Source organism: Taudactylus pleione, unplaced genomic scaffold, assembly GCF_031769625.1.
Source record: "Taudactylus pleione unplaced genomic scaffold, aTauple2 ptg000122l, whole genome shotgun sequence".
NCBI classification, from domain to species: domain Eukaryota; kingdom Metazoa; phylum Chordata; class Amphibia; order Anura; family Myobatrachidae; genus Taudactylus; species Taudactylus pleione.
Genome location: NW_028284524.1, coordinates 3,435,001 through 3,455,688, shown reverse-complemented (window position 1 = coordinate 3,455,688; position 20,688 = coordinate 3,435,001). Strand labels below are relative to the sequence as shown.

General features: G+C 38.9%; 1 protein-coding gene across 3 annotated transcripts in view; it reads left to right on the top strand.

The window, feature by feature from the left end:
- Positions 1 to 20,688, top strand: part of CCNT2 (cyclin T2) — a 45,452-nt gene that overhangs the window by 6,492 nt on the left and 18,272 nt on the right. The window contains exons 5-10 of one of the 3 annotated variants that reach the window (XM_088472273.1): positions 991 to 1,053; positions 1,275 to 1,320; positions 4,453 to 4,616; positions 7,308 to 7,378; positions 7,743 to 8,880; positions 8,976 to 9,134. In XM_088472273.1, the coding sequence (XP_088328399.1) occupies positions 991 to 1,053; positions 1,275 to 1,320; positions 4,453 to 4,616; positions 7,308 to 7,378; positions 7,743 to 8,880; positions 8,976 to 9,043 (1,550 nt within the window). In that variant the 3' untranslated portion in view covers positions 9,044 to 9,134. Of the gene's footprint in view, positions 1 to 990; positions 1,054 to 1,274; positions 1,321 to 4,452; positions 4,617 to 7,307; positions 7,379 to 7,742; positions 13,510 to 20,688 lie in introns of those variants that run through there. The other 2 variants (XM_088472274.1, XM_088472272.1) reach the window with 2 other exon arrangements.

Below are 20,688 nucleotides of genomic sequence, written 5' to 3'. Positions count from 1 at the left end.
AATCGATGAGAATAACACCTCGGCATTCCCAGAAGAATGCGGCCATGACTTTTACGGATCACTGTGATTAAAAATTTTTGGCCTAGGTGAACTTGGGTGTTTCCACTGCTTTGACTGGGCCTTTGTTTGTGGGTCATAAAGGAATACCCAGGTCTCATTTCCTGTAATTACACTTTCCAAAAATGTCTCAGGGTTTGCTTCAAAGTTGGTCAAAAGGTCATTGCACACTTCCACCCTCTGGGCCTTATGATCCCTGGTTGTTTTGGAACCCATTTAGCACACACTTTACGATATCCCAAATCATTGATTAGTGTTTCTACAGTGCCATGGCTACATTCAAATTCATCACTGATATCTCTGATGGTCACACAATGGTCTTTCTGAATCATGGTATCGACTTTGTGTCGGTTCTCTGCTGTCACTGCAGTTGATGATCTGCCACCACGAGGTTTGTCGCACACGGACGATTCTCCCAATTGAAAACTCTTCATGCACCTTCTGACATTGCTATAGTGAATTGTATGCTCACCATACACTTTTTTTTCAGTCTTCTGTGGATTTCTGTAGCACTGCAGCCTTTTTTGTCCAGAAATTCAGTGGCGGCTCTTTGTTTCGTTTTGGATTCCATGGTGTTTTATTGGACTACCTAAACAAAAATACATATATAATGGGCAGACATATTAAACTACAAACTGACAAAGTTTCAAATGTTGCATATTATTTCAGAGTTATGAGCATTTAGGCATTACTTTTTGAACAACCCTCGTATTTGTGGCAATACACATGCTTGTAGCAAAACTAGTCAACAAGTTAATACAATATTATAAAGATAGGGTAGTTCACAAGAGAATCTGAATAGTGGCATTCTTCATAATCACTATACTGCCCACACATCAGGAATATGTACATGATGTAGTATGAAAATGGGGTGAAGGCAAAGAAGCATCATTGTGTTTTGCTTTTCTGAAATCTACCACCTTTTCTCCCCAGGCTTTGAGATCACTATTGAACATCCCCATACAGATGTCGTTAAGTGCACCCAATTAGTGAGAGGTTTGTAATATTACTCTTAATTTTTCCAGCTATAATTTAGTGACCCCCGTTTACTGTATTTTAGAAACCATGTTGGACTTTAATTGACACTCCGAAAGATATTGCAAGCCTGGATGCTTATGTACTTGACAATTTGTCGTTCTCTAAAGACATTTAGACATTTTGAATTTTACTGTCAGTTCAGAAATGTAACCACTTTTTTCCTGCTCTTTCTCTTGCAGCAAGCAAGGATTTGGCACAGACCTCCTATTTCATGGCTACCAACAGGTGGTTATCCTGAACCTTTGTTGCACTGACATAGCACACTATAGCTTTCTTTAATGCAGGGTCCCTTCCTGTGTCTTACTAGCCTTAATGCAACGGGGGGGGTGCCTGGCTATATCTGTGGCCTGGTTTCTCCCACTGTGTCTTACGCTCTGTACTGTAAACAGGCCTTTGACACACAGGGGAGGATTGCACAACAAGAAATGTAGTGTTGCTTTCTGAACAGTTTCTTGATTCTGAGTGCATTTACTAAATTGGTAGCCCCGAATAGCATCTAAAGAACTAAACTTACCCTAGAACATTTTGGTAAGTATAAGGATACTTAAACTTCTAATTATACTTTAAACAAAAAACACTATAATTCCATTCTAAATGATTCTACAATTTGAGAAAGTACTTTCTCTTTTTTTCATTTGGCTTTAATATGCATACAGATTATTTTCAAACCAACTATACAACAAAGATGAAAGCTTGATCAAATTCTAAACTCATCTTGTACATATTTCATATCCCACATACTAAACAAGGGACTCAGAATCCAGATTCTGAATAATATTTTCCAATATTGTATAATTAGCAAAGTATGTTCTCCTTGGGTTTAATAATAACTCTGTTTTGTTTTTCCAGGAGATGGGCATATTTGTTAGTAAACCGTAGCCACCCTTGCTAGCGATGGCTGATGCGGTTCACTTTGGATGGTTTTGCCTTTTTTGCCTGACCCTTCACAGGGCAACCATCTCCCATACTGCTCCTGTGCGGTGGGTGCTTGGCTTGACCGTTGCGGGCTCTTATGCCCTGTGCCCATCCTGCAGTAGCTGTTTTATAGTCCTAATTTTCTTAGATTGCACCTGGGCATTTTTTTTTTACTCCTAAGGACCTTATTTATATTGTTCCTAAGAGACAGATATAATTATTGTGTTCTGGTTTTTATTTTAATATTTATTTTTGATGTGTTCTGAAATATGTTGACTTGTATTTGGTTTAGTTGGTTTGAAATGGTTTAACTTGGCATTTTGTTGTATTTAATGCAAAAAATATATAATTTTTTTGGTGATTTTATTACTTTACAGGTGGTGATTGTTATTGTAGCAACTTTTGTTGCTTAGCAAAAATATAGAAAATGTTTCACACTTAGGGCGCTATTCAATTGTATCGCCAAATCCCCACCCCCCCTCCCACCCCCCGACGTGCCAGACAGGAGCTATTCAATTGTTGCCGCTGTCAGACGCGATCAGCTGCTGCTGCACCATTTCAGCTCGCAGCCCCAAGTGAGTTCTAACTAAATTGGGAAAAGTGACCTGTTTGGGCGTCCAAACAGCAATTTTCGTAATCGGGCCCAGTACTTTGGCCGGCGGTAGCTGTTTTACGCGGCTAAACCCGACCACTATGTGTGTGATAAGTGCAAAAGTCTGCAACAATTGAATAGCATCCTGTGATCTCCCGTCACTTTAGATGGAACATCGGGGGCGCTATAACAATTGAATACCACCCTTAATGAAACTGGCTCATGTTTGTAGAGATGGTTCTAAATGCTGCTAGTCCCATTAGTTAGCTGATGCATAATTTGATGTGGCCTTAACTTTACTACATCTTTTGCCATTATCCGTCTAGAACTAGTAATTGATTAACTTCACACATGCATACTTATAAGGTTTACTGTACACATACCAATGCTGCTGCTGCTCTGTGTGAGCACTAGATGACAAGACCAGTTTCCAATGCAGACCCTCATGGAATGTCCAAATCACATGGGTGTAGGTGACATCTGCATTCTCTGGTATGTTGGAGAGTAATCAGGTTAATTGTTACCAAAGTATTCTCCAGTATGCCAATTGTTTTGTGGCTTCTTATTTGCCGGTGTTGGTGTGTTTTTCATTTAAAACATTTTACTGACTGCTAGTAAAAAAAAAAAAAAAAGTGAAATATTATTGGCATAGTTAACTGCTTTGGAAGATGTTTTTCAATGGCTGCACCTAAAACTTAATTCATCTAACCTGTATGGTGAACAGGAATGCTACAATATAAAACATTCGTATGCATTGCTCTTAATGTTTCTACCAGTCTGTGCCTGGAGTTACAACTGTTGCATGCCCATGTTCAGTCTGCAACCCCCCCCCCCCCCCTCCCCCCAAACCACCTTAAGCCCATTAATAAACGGAAGTGGGGGATTTTTGCTCCTCCTAAGCTTATTTCACTTATGTATACTTGGTGGTTTTGTTTTTGTGTGCATTTTAAAAGCTTTGATACGCTCTCTTTCTGAACACCTTTCTAGTCAGCGACGGGGAAGAGAAGCATGCACACAAGGATTTTACTAAAATGCCTGATAGTAGGACATGCCCTCTTTTTCTCACTCCTTGTTTCTAATCAGTTTTATTTAAAAGCCTTGTATGCGTCTGCATCTCTTCAGAGTCAGTGATCCATGTAAGCATTTGTCTCCTCCAGGTCTTACTAAACGAGGCAGAAACTGGCGAATCACATCCAGATTGTTGTACAAGCACACTGATTATACCATAGTGAATAGTAACATTTTAATGTTCAGCTTTCTTTTATATATATATATATTTGAATTTGCACTATTCCTTTTGTATAAAGGGATGTCATCCGCAGTATTTTGTCATATTTCTATTTGAAATGGAATAACTTATTTTTATGGATCACAATTTGACTTGTGTTAACTCAATTTCCAACAACAGTGTTTTTTTTTGTTTTTTTTTTTTGTTTTTTGTGTTGAATGTAACCGTGCATGTATTTATCTGGCTTTATGGGCAGAGCTAACTAGTCCAATGATTGTGCCAAGGATGAAATTGCAGTCTGCAGCCTATTTTCCACCAGTCCCAATATACAAGTGGTCAATGGTACCCTTTACAGCCAATTGGCTTAAATATATAGCGATTGAAAGTTTTTCAACATTGATTATAGCACATCCTCACAACCACATAATGCAAAAAACTAAATTACGGTGGTGTCCCCATCAAGGTATATTTTTTTATTTTTGAGTTAAAATGTGTTAAACTTTTAAATAAGCTGAATGTTTAAAACTAAATCCTTTTTACAAACTTTTTCTTTTTTTTTTTTTTCTTTTTTTCTTTTCTCTTTTTCCCCTTCTTCCCTCCTTTTCTCTCTCCACACGTGCAGTCTGCACCTCACGACTTTCTGCCTTCAGTACAAGCCCACTGTAATTGCCTGTGTGTGCATTCACCTGGCCTGCAAGTGGTCCAACTGGGAAATTCCGGTATCAACGGATGGAAAGCATTGGTGGGAATATGTAGATCAGACGGTTACTCTGCAGTTGTTGGATGGTGAGTATGATGCCTTTCCCCTGTATATTTGGTGCAGGTTCCTTTACCATAAAGGGACTTATTCAGTTGCAGACGAAAAGCCATGATCGGCGACAAGTTTTCGCCGATGACGTCATTTCGCCAGTTGAAGACTTTCCGCCCAATTCAATTGTAATGACTTTTCGCCTAAGCGGAAAGTCAATGCATTCAGATAGGCAAAAAAGATTTGCCCCTGAATGGAGGTGGGAAAAAAAGCATAGATTTGGGGTGCAAATTTGCGGGAACCCCTGTGCAGTTAGGACAGTTCCCCAAAGGTAAACTGCGTAAAAAACCCTTTAGAACACCCCAAAAAAGTACTTTGGTTTTGGGGGCGAAAAAGTGCAAAGTTGGGGGACAAACCTAAAAACTAGCGAAATAGACTCCAGGGGGGTCTCCAAGTATGCCTCAGGTGTTTTTTACTTTGAAGGTATTTGCAGCAGCTGGATTTTCTGTGATTTTTAAAACTTTACTTTAGTAGCTTTTAAATATGCTAGCCCCCTATTTTCAGGTACCCCAAATTTGCTGGGACTAGTTAATTTGTTTAAAAAATATTGCTAAATGCTATTCTTCACCCCTTATGCAAATACAGTAATTAGCACCTATTAAGACCATTTAAGTACCCCAAATACCTTCAGCAGGGCTATTCAGGGGTATCCATACTGATCCCCCATGTCAGTGCATATTTTGGGGGGTGTCAGACTGTTTTCCCCAAAGCTGAGTTTCGCCGGGTCCCGGCCGCACGCGCGATACTTTTCCGGACCCAAAACCAACGATGTAGGCAGAAAGTGCACCAGGCGAAAAGTCCAGGACTTTTCGCCGGCAATTGAATATGCCCCAGAGTGTGTAACCACTGTAAAAAATATCAGTCATTAGGGGTGTTTCAAGTATATCTAGGAATGGGATTTACTTGTTCGACTCACTTACATCTGCAGTCTTCAGACCATCTGGTCCGTTTTTCAGCTCTTCACTAGGAACCAGTAGCTGAGTAGTCTGCATATTCATGTATATTGGTGCTGCCTCCACTATGTAGGTGACAGGAGATTAAATACAAAACTGGTTGTAATACCTATGTGCATTCATCCTGCTAACATAGGGGTTGGAGGCTGCCCAGGAGCTTGGGCTCTTAGGAGTGATCTACTACAGAAACTGAAACTCCTCCATTCTATAGCCCCCTCAATAGTTTTACCTCAGTTTAAATTAAGTACCTCAAAGTGAGGCAGGTTGTGACTTTGTGTTTCATTACTTTTTTTTTTTTACTTAAGAGTGACAGTGTCTACTACTTTTGTTTTAAAGAGTCGTACAAACTCAGCACTCACCATTGTATTCCAAACAGTACTATTACTTCCAGGGAATGTTAGTTCCAAAGTATTGCAATTTATTTGTCAGCTGACCAACCACGTCACGGTCTTCCCATTCTGGTTAGTCTCTACACTGACTCTCAAAAAGATGAGCATTGCTCTGCATCATTTGGCTCCAGGTATCACATAGATTTGAAATACACATGCTTACTTGTATGGGTTTAAGTGCTGGCTCACTGGCTTAAAGAGACAGAACCACACCCAAGCATACTAATTAATAACACCTTGGGGGATAAGCGGACACAATTTTACTTACATATGGGAAGTTGGGGTGCAAGAGCAAGTGTGACCACGCAAATTTGACATAAACAATTGGCTTTAATCCACGGCACTCAAACATCTGCGGTGCCTCTGGTATGTGACCACACCATTTAAATCGGGTGGGGAACCTTTTCTCTGTGGAGGGCCATTTTGATATATATAACATTTGCGGGCCCGCTGCAGGCCATGCCCCTCCGTGTGATGATGACACAGGTTCAGGGCCGCAATCAACGGTGATTACAGCAATGCCTGGAGCATCCTGAGGATGCTCCGGGAGCTGTAAGGGCTGCGGTGTGACTGTCTGAAGTGTCCAAAGGACACTCCAGGGGGCACTGCTGCATAGATTCTGGCTTCAGGGTGCCATTCTAGGCACCCTGCTAGCCAGATGAGGCTAGCCACAAAATCTCCGAGGGACAGACCTAATGATTCCGCGGGCCTTATACGACCCCCAGGCATTAGGTTCTCCATCCCTGATTTAAATAAAAGAATCATACAAATTCAGCACTTGTCATTATATTCCAAACTGTACTTTTAATTCCAGGGATTGGTTAAAAAGTAATGCAATCATTTGTCAATAATTTTGTTTTATAAAGCTAGTCCTACACCCTTTTGGGTATTTACAATGATAGGATTCTGACAAGAAACGTGTGGTAAAAAAATCTCATCCATGCCTTGTTTTAATTTAAAACAAATAAACAAGTTTTCCATAATGTGTTTAGTGGAAGCTTAGAATGACACATGATATCATGTATCGGTATAAATTATGATAAATGCCATGGCCTTCTAAAATTCAAAGTAGCCACAGAGCTAATTAATTTTTTCTTTCTCTGTTTTAATTCGCAATAAAATATACACTTTATACTTGAAATTCATCCTACTCATAGAATTTACCCTTTATGGGGGAAATATATTGGGTGAATTTTTATTATTTTTTTCTTTTACCCAGGCTTTATTTATTTTATTTTTTTAAGCATTTGCTGTTGCTATATCTTCATTATTCTACTTTTCTGGAAGACACTCATCACCTTGTCTGCAATCCATTTTCTTGTTTCAGAGTTGACACACGAATTCCTGCAAATTCTGGAGAAAACCCCTAGTAGATTGAAGAAGATTCGAAACTGGAGGGTAAAGAAATTTATTTAACTTCAGCTGCTGTGATCCTTCCAAACCAATCTTCGTGTTCACTTTTCATTGTGCAAACAGCCTTAGAAATGTATTTGTGTATCAGTTGTTACAGGGTTCAAAGCAGCATTCAGAACCTATTGCCCACCTTAGACTGCATGAATCTGGAAATATAGAGGTTAATGGGTTTTTGTTTTAGAACTTGTTATAAGTTGTGGTGGAGTTGATTTTTTTTCTCTGCTCTAAAATTGAGATTTTGGTCACTCTAGAACAAATTGTAAACTCTTATATTTATCTGTCTCTTGTATGTTTATTTTTAATTGCGCTGTTTAGATATTTACTTTTATTTTATTTTTTTTCAATTAAGGCTATCCAGGCTGCAAGGAAACCCAAGGCTGATGGACAGCTTGACAACTCCCTTCTTGGATCTTCTCTAGTCCAGAATTCTATTTTGGTGGACCCAGTAGCTGGTATTGCTGCAAGTGCCAGTTTTCCTAAGGCGTCAACATCTGCATTTCCTGCACCACCAACTGTGAACTCAGGAAGCATGCCTATCCAGGGTCCCCATAACCCTGAGGAACTGGCAATCTTGTCAATACCTGGTACATCGTACACGATGCCATCCCATCACGAATGGCCTCAACACCATGAGCAACCCAGAAGTGACATGGGGTACAGCCAGAAGCAGGAGAGTTCCCTGTCAGCTGCTCAGTATAACATGTCTGCTGTTCCACTACACTCTAGCCTACATCATCGACCCGACAAGGCTTCCGAGCATTCAGTCAAGCAGGAGCATGCGCATAAGTCATTGAGCAACAAACACCACGGACAGATTTATATTCCTTCAATGGCAATCTCTCACAAAATGTCTTTGGACAAGTATAGGGAGAAGCGCAAACTTGAAACTGTTGAAATAGACATTCGAGATCAAATCCCACATCTCCCCGTGGATCAGCATCAGCACAAAAAACATGGCCAAGCCTTAGGCAGCAGCTCTGTTGCCTCCCCTATCAAAATGAAAATTCCACTTTCTAATGCCGAAAAGACTGAAAAACATTCTGCTGAAAAAAAGGATAAGGGTGGTTCACTGAAACTACGGATCCCTATTCCCCCTACGGAGCGAGGATCCAGCAAAGACGACTTGAGAGTGAAAATAAAAGTATCTTCCGCGGACCGACACAGTTCGTCTGACGAGGGCAGCGGGAAGAGTAAGCACTCAAGTCCGCACATGAGCAAAGAACACAAAGACAAGCACAAAGAGCATTCTTCCAATCGACACCACAGTAGCAGCCACAAGCATTGCTCTTCACACTACAGCAGTGCAAGCAACAACAACAGCAATAAACTTTGTATGGATGGAATGGCAACAACTGTTTTACGGAGTCCTGTTGGTGTGCCCAATGATGGTGGTACCTCGAGCTCCAGCTCTTCAAGAAAGAGGCCGCATTCCAATGACGCCTCTTACAACCACCACTCCAAAATGAGCAAAAGTTCCAAAAGTTCAGGTAGTTCTACTAGTTCTTCCTCTGTTAAGCAGTATATATCCTCTCACAACACTGTTCTTAACCATCCCTTACTCCCTCCCCCTGTCACATACCAGGTGGGCTACGGGCATCTCAGCACCCTCGTGAAACTGGACAAGAAGCCAGTGGAGAGCAACGGCCCTGATGCCGGTCACGAGTACGGTGCAAACAGCCAGCATATGGACTACAAAGATACATTCGACCTGCTTGATTCGCTGTTAAGTGCCCAAGGAATGAACATGTGATTTGGCGCTTTTAATTTTTATTTTTTTCCTTTTAATATGTAATAAAATGTATATAAATATATATATATTTTTTTTTAATTTAAAACAGAAACGTTAGTATGGAAAAACTTCCTTATCTAACCATGGTAACGCCTGTTGCAAGATTCAATACATTTATAAGTGCTGCTTTTATCCCTCACTCTAGAAAAAAAAAAAAGAGGTGTAGTGAAATGTCTATCTCCACAAATAATAGTGTTATAATACTGTAATCGCATGGAAGGTGCAAAATCTCAGTATTTCTACAATTCTATGAACATAAGAATGGATGGTTGCTTCTAAATCTATAGATTGCTTCAAGCCTTGTTTATTCCACCCTGGGAGAGGCGCAGCCTGCGGTTTGTTGACACTTAGGTGTTTTTCTTTGGATGAGATTTTTTTTTTTTAATTTCTTTGTTTTTATATATATATATATTTAAAATGTATGTATGATATGCATGTCTCATAGGTAAAGGGATGAAAACAGATTATACTGACAACTGTTTACAAGAAGGTGGAGAAGAAAATGTACATACATTTTTGTATGTTTAGATATAACCTTACAATACTCAGGTTTGGAGCTGCTTGTAAGAATAACAATATACAGATTTTATTTTATCTGGTCAAAGGCCATCAAATACTAAACAAAACATAGGTTGCTTTGTCTAGTCTCCTAAAATCCTTTCTGTGCTACAGTGACCTGCACATAGCTTGCTGGCCTTTGTGGCAATAGAATGGTTAAACTGTAGGCCTTAATGGGATCAACTGAAAACCACTACAGAGGACATTTTATCGTAGACGGTGAAGCAGACATTTTCTAACAGTCACCAGAGCGGGAACAGGAATGAGCCTGTGCCAGGATTTCATATGGTGACCAGCTTCTGCATGGTCCTCCAGGGTTGCGAAGGAAAAAGAATATAACAACCCTCAAAGTTTACATAATCTTTTGCTGTGAAGTGCATTTAAGTGTTCATTGGCTTGATGCAGTAATATAGACAGAATTGCTACTTAATAATGGTAATTGTAGATTCATGTAACTTAAAAATATTCAAATATATAAAAAAGAAAAAAACATGTAGTGAACTATTAAGTTGGTTTTATTTGTTTTAAAAACACCAACAAAAGTTATTTTAATAGCTTACTGGATCACGGTTTCTATTAGTGTGTCAGAATGTACATGTCTTAATGCCTATTTTCTTCTTTCCGAATAAATGCAGTCTTCACACTAAGAGTCCAATATCGTCACCCAATATTGTATTTTTACTTTATTTTTGTTTCCAACCGGAAATTAGTAATTGATTTACATTGTACTTGTGAGATTAGGTTTTGAAATCAAGGGGGGGCATATTTTGCTTGTTAAAAAGCTTAATTACAACCTCTCCATTTGATCTGTTTGTCAGTGTCATGATATTGCTTGTACATAGTATGTGCGGTCTTTCTGTTTAAACACAACTGTAGAATTTTATATTAAAATCTTATATTGCATCCTGAAAGTTCTCAAACATATTCACAGTAACAAGTTCACTCATACGTACTGTATATGTCCTCAATGCTGACAGACCACGAAATAAAAGGTATATTTTTATTCATTACTTTGTATTTGAAAGTACTGTATGCACTATTGTAAGTCACTTTGAAGAACTGGAAACTGTGTGCTATGTTCAATGTTTTAGCTATGGTGCTGGGCAATGTATAGGTCACCAACCCAAAGTGTAGACAGCCATTCTGTGTGCTAAACCAATGTTCATGACACTACCAGGTTCCTAGGAGCTAGAGATTATTGATGTATTCTTTAGAATGTTGGATCAGTGCACAAAGTGGCTGTCTCTCTCTGTGGAGACGTTTGGTGGAACAGGTTTAATGTGCCCTATTGCTTTGTAGAATACAAAGTATTCGGATATAACACTGTATACTTGGACATTCTCATTCTCCACTTTAATGCTGTATACCTGGACATTCATTTCATTGTTTGTGGCAGTCTAATAGATGGGTGGTTTAGAGAAGGCGGACAGGCCATTGTGTTGCAATGTTCCCATGGTTCTAGCCAGTATGCAAACCATCTCATTTTACCTTTGGCATCCTTGCTATAAACCAATGACTACTTTAGCCTTACAGTGTATAAGTGTACTATTGATATTGTTAAGCCAGAATGACAATAAATGAAAATGCAACATTGCGCGATAAACATTTGCATTGTTTTATATCTATGCTTTGTACACCTAGTATGTGTGTATGCTTTGCTTTAACATTGTGATCTATTTATGTTTACCTGTGCTTTATATAAAGACCTATCTGGCTATGACCTGGCAAAAATACAGCCACTCAGTGAAATACTTCATTATATTTGGCCTCTGTATCTCTGTGCACCTCTTTTTAGCACTTTTATAATATTGGGAATCTTAACAGATGTGAAACAGATTACCATACTTTTATGTTCTATAATTGAAATTCTGTATATATTGTTATGCTGTAACTGGTAAATGTGCTGTAAATGAAGTCTATATGTAACATTGATTTGAGGTGACTATAGATAAACATGGGAAAACAGGAGGTTGTGAGCAAATGAACTATGAAATCCAAAAGTGGTGGCAGCCAGTTTGTCGACTAAAGCAATATTCTGGAGACTACTGCTTGTCCATCCACCAGGAAACTAGGGGCCTGATTCAGAGAAGTACGCAATGCTGATATTTACACAGTTGAGAGATTATCTGCCAATCGCTGCGCACACGCCAAGGTACTTTAGCACTCACTCGCAGTGAAGATTTCTGCGCATAGTGCTTGACAGAGACCATTTAGGGGCGGTTACCGGGAGTGGCAGCACATACGCAGCCGTGTTGCGACCGTGTTTGAGGTGAATCTTTGCTTACAACTGAGATACCGTACGCAGAAAGTGCCGTGGCCATTCTGCACAACCATAGGGTTACTCAGATGGACGATTATCGAAGGATCTGCGACCACGGCTGTGTTTCTGCGCACTTGGATCTGCGAAGCTGCCGGGTGGACGTCTCAATATATTTCCTGGCAGCTTACAGCATTAGCATATTTTTGCACAGCAGCTGCATACGAGATCGCAGCAGCGAATGCATAAGCGTACATTTCTGAATCGGGGCCTAGGTTCATACCGGAGGCATTTAATGGTGTCTTAGTTCCCATGGGTTGAGAGGCAGAATATTAGTTTAGCCCACGTGGCTGCATCTGCTGTGTGTAGTTGCCCAGTTCAATTTAAAGTGTGAATTGTGTAGTTAGTTGAATTTGTTGGACGCAGTACTAGAACACATAATAATCAGGCAAGGACATGTCTATGCATCTGTAGAAACTTCTCTATATAACTCTTATACATTTTATATATGACTTCTGCCTTGAAGTGTAGTTAAAAGATAATTTATTCATAAATTATTAATTATCTGATGGCTGTAGATTGTTTACAAGTAGTCAGAAGTATGTTATGCCGGTTTTTTGTCTGCTGCTTAACATAACTGGTGGTGACCTGTACATTTAAATTAGACACTGTATTGTTTGACATAATATAGCACTACTATGTTTAATATCCACCTCAATGAACACTGTTGACAGTACATTAAAATAAGTTAACAAATGAAAGGAAAACAAAGAATGCACCATTAACCCAATTGTTATAAATGATGTCACACCGCTAAAGTAAATAGGACTAAGTGTGAGAAGGGACAAGTGATCCGTTGTGCAGCTGAAATGAAGAGGTCAGTTTTGTTAGAATTATTTTAAAGAAATGTTAAAAAAAAAAAAAACTTCATTATCCTGCAAGACTTAGTTTTCAACTTCAATTACTGCTCACCCTTTCAAAGCCCAAGTGTTTTATCGATTGTATGCACAGTGGATCCTCCACATGTACAGCAGACATCCTGTTGGAGGTATAGTCATTTAAAAAATTCAGTGTTTGGAGGACAGATATTAAAAATAGTGCTTTGTATCAGCAGTTATCAATGAGATGGATATATCTATCTCTCTATCCATCTCATGTAGCCTTTCTGACTGTGTAATCCTAGTTGTGTGCAATTGCTATACAGTGGTGGAATAACCAGACCAAAAACCGGGGCAGGCAATATGTTCATCTTTACTTTTGGAAAAAATGGTTAAAAAAAAATTTTCTTTTTTTTGTTTGTTCGTTTTTTTTTTTCAGTTCCAGGATCACTGTGGCAAAGTAATGTTCTATGAGGTACTTCTTGCTGTGCCATGTAACAGATTTTGTATTAGTCAGCTACAATTACAGTACACCTTTCTGTTGCGTATATATATGTATTTGGGAGATTTGGCGTTGTCTAAAACCCAGTCTTCTTTTCTTTTTTTTTATTGTAATTTACATTTTCAAATTTGTGTTGGTTTTTTTTTTTGTTTTTTTTGTAATAAATATTATATTTTTCAAAATAACCTGTGAAATTTATCTTTGCCTTTTTATTTTTGTAACTTTTTCCTGTAGCATTAAAATACAATCTACAATATACAGCTACTCTTTATGGCCAATAATTTACTACCTCCAACTTTTTGTGTGAGCCCCTGAAGGCCTGGTTGTGATGAACGGTTTTCCCAAATACATGATTATGTGCAGCTTTTGCAGTTAAAATGCACATAGTGTGTTGCAGTTTCTAACAGGTTTTCTGTATTGTCATTCTGGATTAGAAAAAGAAAGGACTCTGCCAAAAAATTGGAGATTTAACCTTGATGCAAATTACACTTTGGAGGTTGGTGGATTCAAATAGACAACCAAGCAAATGTCAGTTGTGTCATTCTAACCAGGCATATTATGCTCTCCTTTTAGTCATTGACTTCTAGCTGTATATCAAGGCCAGGTGTTAAATGCAGGAACACATTCCAGAAATCAGAGTTGCTCAATTTAAAGCTGGGGCATATCAGAGAGTGCTAGTGTTCTGGGACCCCAAGAAAAATGGATTCTAATAAATGCATAGTATGTTGACTCACAAAACCCAAGATATTGCACATTTCAGCACCCTACCGTGCTCTAATTCTGCTTTCCAGTATGCACTATACCCCATTGACTTTATTCTCATACTGCAGCATTAGTAAAGGCCATGGTATGAATGGTGAGGGCCAGTAAAAAAAAATCTTAATAAAGTGTGTGTTCAAATTTTATAAGGGTGATTCAAATGCTTTTGGGTACATAAACGCAATGGGCGCCTGACGGAGCAATATGTTGCTTCGTTTGCACAGGGTTTAGCCGCGTATAACAGCTAACCCTGCCGAAAGTCCTGCTTCAGGCACCAAAACAGCTGACAACGCACATTTCTGCCAACCACCCCAGAAGGCTGCAAGCATATATGTGTGCTGCTGTGGCTATTTCCGCCCGATTATAGCAGTTTTCAAATTGCTCTGTTGGGCTTTCAAAATAAATGGCCGCAGCTAAAACAATTGAATCGCCCCCTATAACTTATGTACAGTTGAAAAGCAAAGTTTTGGTTCCATAATGGTATAATATGGTTTCCATCTTATGCCTTTAGTTTGATACTAACTGGAGGAGTTTTTTGTTTTTTTTGCACGCTTGTATGAAAAGTGAGTGAAGTATAGGTATATTTAAAAATAGTATTGGTATACATTAAAGGGAAGGACGAAATAAGAAGTGAACAAAATGGGTTCCTGACACGTCTAATAATAACAGGATAATTGTATAATTGACTCAACATGGGTATTATTTCCATACTGCTATTAAGAAAATATGTGCAATTATATAGAAATCAGCTAAACTTACCATTATAAGAAAAATATATAGCTCTCAATATAATTATTCCTCCCCCTCTTCTCACTTGTATGTCCAACTGTCTCTGCTACCTCTTCCTGGATGTCCCAGCGATTTCTTAAACTTAACACGTCTAAGACTGAACGGATTGTATTCCCACCCTCCTGCATAAGCTCACTTCCCACAATTTAATTATCTATTGACAGCACAACCATCTCTAGCCCCCCCAAGTGCGCTGTCTTGGAGTTATACTTGACTCCACTCTCCAAAAAAAGCCACACATTTAGTACCTTTCGCAGTCCTACTGTTTCCATCTCTAATATATATCCAGGGTCAGACCCTTTCTCACCCTGGATGCTACTAAAACTCAGTCACTGGTCATATTCAGATTGTACTACTGTAACCTATCTGGACTCCTATCTCTCTCCACTCCAATCTGTCCACAATGCTGCTGCCGACTCATCTTCCTCTCCAAACGTACTACATCTGCCTCCCCTCTCCTACAAGCCCTACACTGGCTCTCCTTCAAAACTCAATTCAAGATACTTGCACTCACTTAGAAAGCCCTCACCCATTTACATCTCTGACCTTATCTCCCTTCACACTCCTACCCGCCCTCTTTCGCCAACTGATTACTTCTTCCCACAACTGTCTCCAAGATTTTGCACATGCTGCTCCCCACCTCTGGAATTCTCTACCTCTCCCTATTAGATTCTCCACCACTTTACAAAACTTGAAACTGACTCTAAAGGCCCACTTTTTCATCAAAGCCATCCTTTTCATCCTAACCCTCTGTCCCATGCCCAATGTCTACCCCATCTGTGTCACCCCTTTCAGTCTGTACCCCCCTTTTAGAATGTAAGCTCTCACGAGCAGGGCCCTCTTCCCCCATGTGCTTTTCATTCCCTTACTTATACTATTCTCTACTCCATACTCCTTACAACATCAAACCCTTGAATTCTGCCACCCTGCTACTTATTTGAGTGATATGACCGCTGTTGCAGCAATGTTTATATACCTTGTACTTGTCCTGCAATGTCTTGTACTGAAAGTCACTGTTCTCTTGTTCTGCTTAACTGTTTATGTACTTTGTTAGATGCTGCGGAACCATTGTGGCACCATATAAATAAAGGATAATAATCGAGATATGTAAGCTATATATTTAGCTCAATGCTATGTTTAGCTGATTTTTATTTATTAAATCATTGTACTATTGCTCATAGTTACTCAATAGCAGGATTATTTCCATACTAGTTTTGAGAAATTTTTGTCAACATAATTGTAAACTATCATCCTGTCTTTTATTATTAGACATTTATGTCTGTACTTATTATTTTTGGTTTTGTATGAGAAGGAACACTTTTTGTTCACTGAGTATCTTTTTAATATATACAGTAAGTACTATTTTTAAATATTCCTGTAAACTTGCTTTCATACAAAAGCATGCCCTCCAAACAGTGTGCTCTTTTGTTTTTTTGCATCTTACAAAAAAAACCAACTATTTCCTCTAATTCTCAAATGTTTTTTTGCTACGTAACGGTTATAAACGCATCTCTACTACTTAAATTGAAGCGAGAGTTTAACTTGTATCTTGTGCAGAATCATTCTGTGCTCCCTTTGTTTAGTTTATTAGCCAGTACAAGCTTTGTGTTTCCTACTTAAATACATTGCTTATCCTTTCTGTGCATTTCAGCTATGTATTTTTATAACCAGCCACAACATAATTTGTTCCTCGTTGTTTACAGATGAATGGTAGAAAACTTAGACTGAAGATGAACACCTTAAAACTTAGGGTGCACTAGTCACCAGTCTTGCCCTCCACACGCTGAGAGGATTTGGTTTAGTGATGACAGCTACACTAATGGTGTGATTAGTGGAAAATAATAAACACAGTTGTTAGACGATAATTATACACAGAGGATTTACGTAAGCGTGAAACGCTCAACCAATGTCTGGGTCAATATGAGGTCTTGTAGAACACACTTCTGTTTTGAATTAATATTAGAAAACAATGTGGATGTAGTAATTAATTTTCATCCAGGTCTTAATTTTTTTTTTTTTTTGAGTGGTCAGTAGGTAACAACGTATTATGGTTACCGTTACCTAAAATCAGAGAATGAATAACAATTCTATGCAAGTATTGAGTTACTTTCTGACATTTGTAAGTGTTAATTTGCATAACTGTTCTCAAGAAACTCCTATAATAGCGATATAAACCTGCCAGATGTCATCACTTCAATGTTCATGCTGAAAAGGTGAGTATTGGAAATAATGCACACCCAACTGTTACTCCTATTAGATCTCTGTGATCTGCATTTGCTTTTATATGAACACAGAAGTATTTGGTCATTTACTCATTCTGTATTGCACGGTCCCATGCACAAGGGTGTATACTGTAGGTGTCTGGTACTAGAATTATTTTCTTTGCTTCGATGGGTATTTTTTTTCTTTCTCTTACACAGTTTTCAGTTGTATGTCTTAAGATGCGTATCCACTACACGAGAGTGGAACGACTGTACGATTACAACATTCTAATCGTACAGTCGTTCTCCATCCTGTGCAGTGGATAATGTGCCTACACTGAACGATATGTTCAGTGCAGGCACCCTCCCTTATCCCCGAACATGCACAACCTGTAGTTGTCGGCAGGTTGGCCTGCATGTTCAGGCGATGATTGATGTCGCAAGTGAACAGCGGGAGCGCTCATCGCTGGTCGTTGACATTTTCATGCACGATTAATGGGTGATTGAACAATGTCGTAATCAGTCAATCGCTCAATTCAATCGACTAGTGGATACGCACTTTAGAGCGTTCTATGACCTTTTGCATTAGTTGTACACAATTAACAGAGGGAATAGGGAGTGAGTGATACACTACCCATCATACAAGCGGACCATGTACCATACAATATTGGCAAAAGTATATGTCCATTTAAACCCTTTTCAGGTGCAACAGACCAACCATGTTACCTATGATTTTTACAAATTATTTACAACAGATGACTGTGTGTGTGTATGTGTGTATATATATATTATATACACACACCTCTCTACCGACCTATGAAAATAGGATGTGCAGCAAATCCTGCTATTCTTTCAAAAAACATTTGTCCATAGTCCAGCAATCCCATTAGCAGATGTTAGTGCAGCCACCTCAATAGCCCCAAACATGCAAAGAAAACAGGAAAGGCACACCTTGAGAGTATAATATAAAAATTAACTTTACTTAATACATGCTCACATACATCAAAGATTACAGCAGCCAGCCTCGCATTCTTTGCCCACTATCTTATGCCGCTTGTCTGATAACGGCAGTGACCTGACTGTCTCCCGTTAGCTGGACCTGGCTAATAACCCCAGTGCGTATGCAACGTCCACCAAACCACGCCCAATGCATTTTGTGTCACGGACTTTGGAGGTGTGGCCTTGCTCTGATTAGGCCAGTTTTTAACCACAGTCAGTCAGATTTGCATATAAGTGATGGAGTACATTTAATCTCATAATTGCACTATCATCCCGGTATTTAGTCCCTAATATAAGTCTCTTAAATTAATCCTATCATTTGTTAAAAATACACACATATATTACTAAAAAGGATTATATCACTGATCCAGCATCTTTTTGTTGTAGTCTAAAAGCTAAGGGCTATATTCAAACAAAGTCAAACCTTAGTCACCATTACTTCAGACTACTTTATTCTAAAATCCCAAATAGGTTGCATTATAGAACAAGATCCAGTTGGAATCTATTAGTATCCACAAATTAAAAAACATAGTTGCTTCATTTCATAATTAAAACTACTCATTAAAATGTTTTTACTAAACACACATACCACATAATATAAAATATAAATAATAATCGCAAAGTATCAGAAGCATACATTGCACTGTGTTCTCAGGCCGCACCAAACCACTATAAGCTTAAGCTTGGCACTGGGTCCAAATAGCCCAACAACAGTGCTTCGCCAGGGGAAAAGATGCAACCTGTCACTCAGTGCAAAAAAGGAGAAATGTCATCATTTTCGTTCAAGTTACCAGGAATAAGAGTCTTTAAGGTATAAATCCAAAATGTTTCTCTTATTCAGTTGTTTCAATGGGGATTTATTGAAACAACTGAATGAGAGAAACCAATGTGCAACCATGGCCAAAAGTTTTGAGAATGACACAAGTATTGGTTTTCACAAAGTTTGCTGCTTCAGTGTATTTAGACCTTTTATGTCAGATGTTATGGTATACTAAAGTAAAATTACAAGCATTTTATAAGTGTCAAAGGCTCTTCTTGACAATTACATTAAGTTTATGTAAAGAGTCAATATTTGCAGTGACCCTTCTTTTTCAAGACCTCTGCAATTCGCCCTGGCATGCTGTCAATCAAATTCTGGGCCACATACTGACCGATGGCCGTCCATTCTTTCCTAATCAATGCTTGGAGTTTGTCAGAATTTGTGGATTTTTGTTTGTTCACTCGCCTCTTGAGGATTGACCACAAGTTCTCAATGGGATTAAGGTCTGGGGAGTTTCCTGGCCGTGGGCTCAAAATTTTGATGTTTTGTTCCCCAAGCCACTTAGTTATCACTTTTGCCTTATGACAAGGTGCTCCATCATGCTGGAAAAGGCATTGGTAGTCACCAAACTGTTCTTGGATGTTTGGGAGAAGTTGCTCTTGGAGGATGTTTTGGTACCATTCTTTATTCATGGCTGTGTTCCTAGGCAGACTTGTGAGTGATCCCACTCTGGATGCTTTACAGTTTACATGACATAGGACGATGAGGATGAAGACTTTTTGGAGTATGGCCTAGTGTCAAGAAGGGCAGCAAAGAAGCCACTTCTCTCCAGGAAAAACATCAGGGACAGACTGATATTCTGCAAAAGGTACAGGGATTGGACTGCTGAGGACTGGGGTAAAGTTATTTTCTCTGATGAATCCCCTTTTAGATTGTTTGGGGCATTTGGAAAAAACGCTTGTCCGGAGTAGGAAAGGTGAGCGTGCTACCATCAGTCCTGTGTCATGCCAACAGTAAAGCATCCGGAGACCATTCATGTGTGGGGTGCTTCTCAGCCAAGGGAGTGACTCGGGGAAGAAAACATCGACATTTTGGATCCATAGCCAGGAAACTCCCCAGACCTTAATCCCATTGAGAACTTGTGGTCAATCCTCAAGAGGTTGGCGGACAAACAAAAACCCACAAATTCTGACAAACTCCAAGCATTGATTAGGCAAGAATGGGCGGTCATCAGTCAGTATGTGGCCCAGAAGTTGATTGACTGCATGCCAGGGTGAATTGCAGAGGTTTTGAAAAAGAAGGGTCAACACTGCAAATATTGACTCTTTGCATAAACATAATGTAATTGTCAATAAAAGCCTCTGACACTAATGAAATGCTTGTAATTTTACTTCAGTATATCATAGTAACATCTGACAAAAAGGTCTAAAAACACTGAAGCAGCAAACTTTGTGAAAACCAATACTTGTCATTCTCAACTTTTGGTCATGGCTGTATGCTTCTGATACTTTTATTATTATTTTATATTTTATTTTGTGATGTGTAATTTTAGATTTTGTGTGTTTTTGTAAAAAAAAAAAAAAAAAACATTTTAATGAGAAGTTTTAATTATTCTGAAATAAAGCAACTGTTTTTTAATTTGTGGATACTAATAGGTTGAATAATGACAAGATACAATTGGAATCTATTTGGGATTTTAGATTATTCTAAAACAAAGTGGACTGAAGTAATGCAGCATACACACGGTCAGATTTGTCAGATGAACGATTTTACCAAACTTTTGAACGATTTTCGACTGCATTA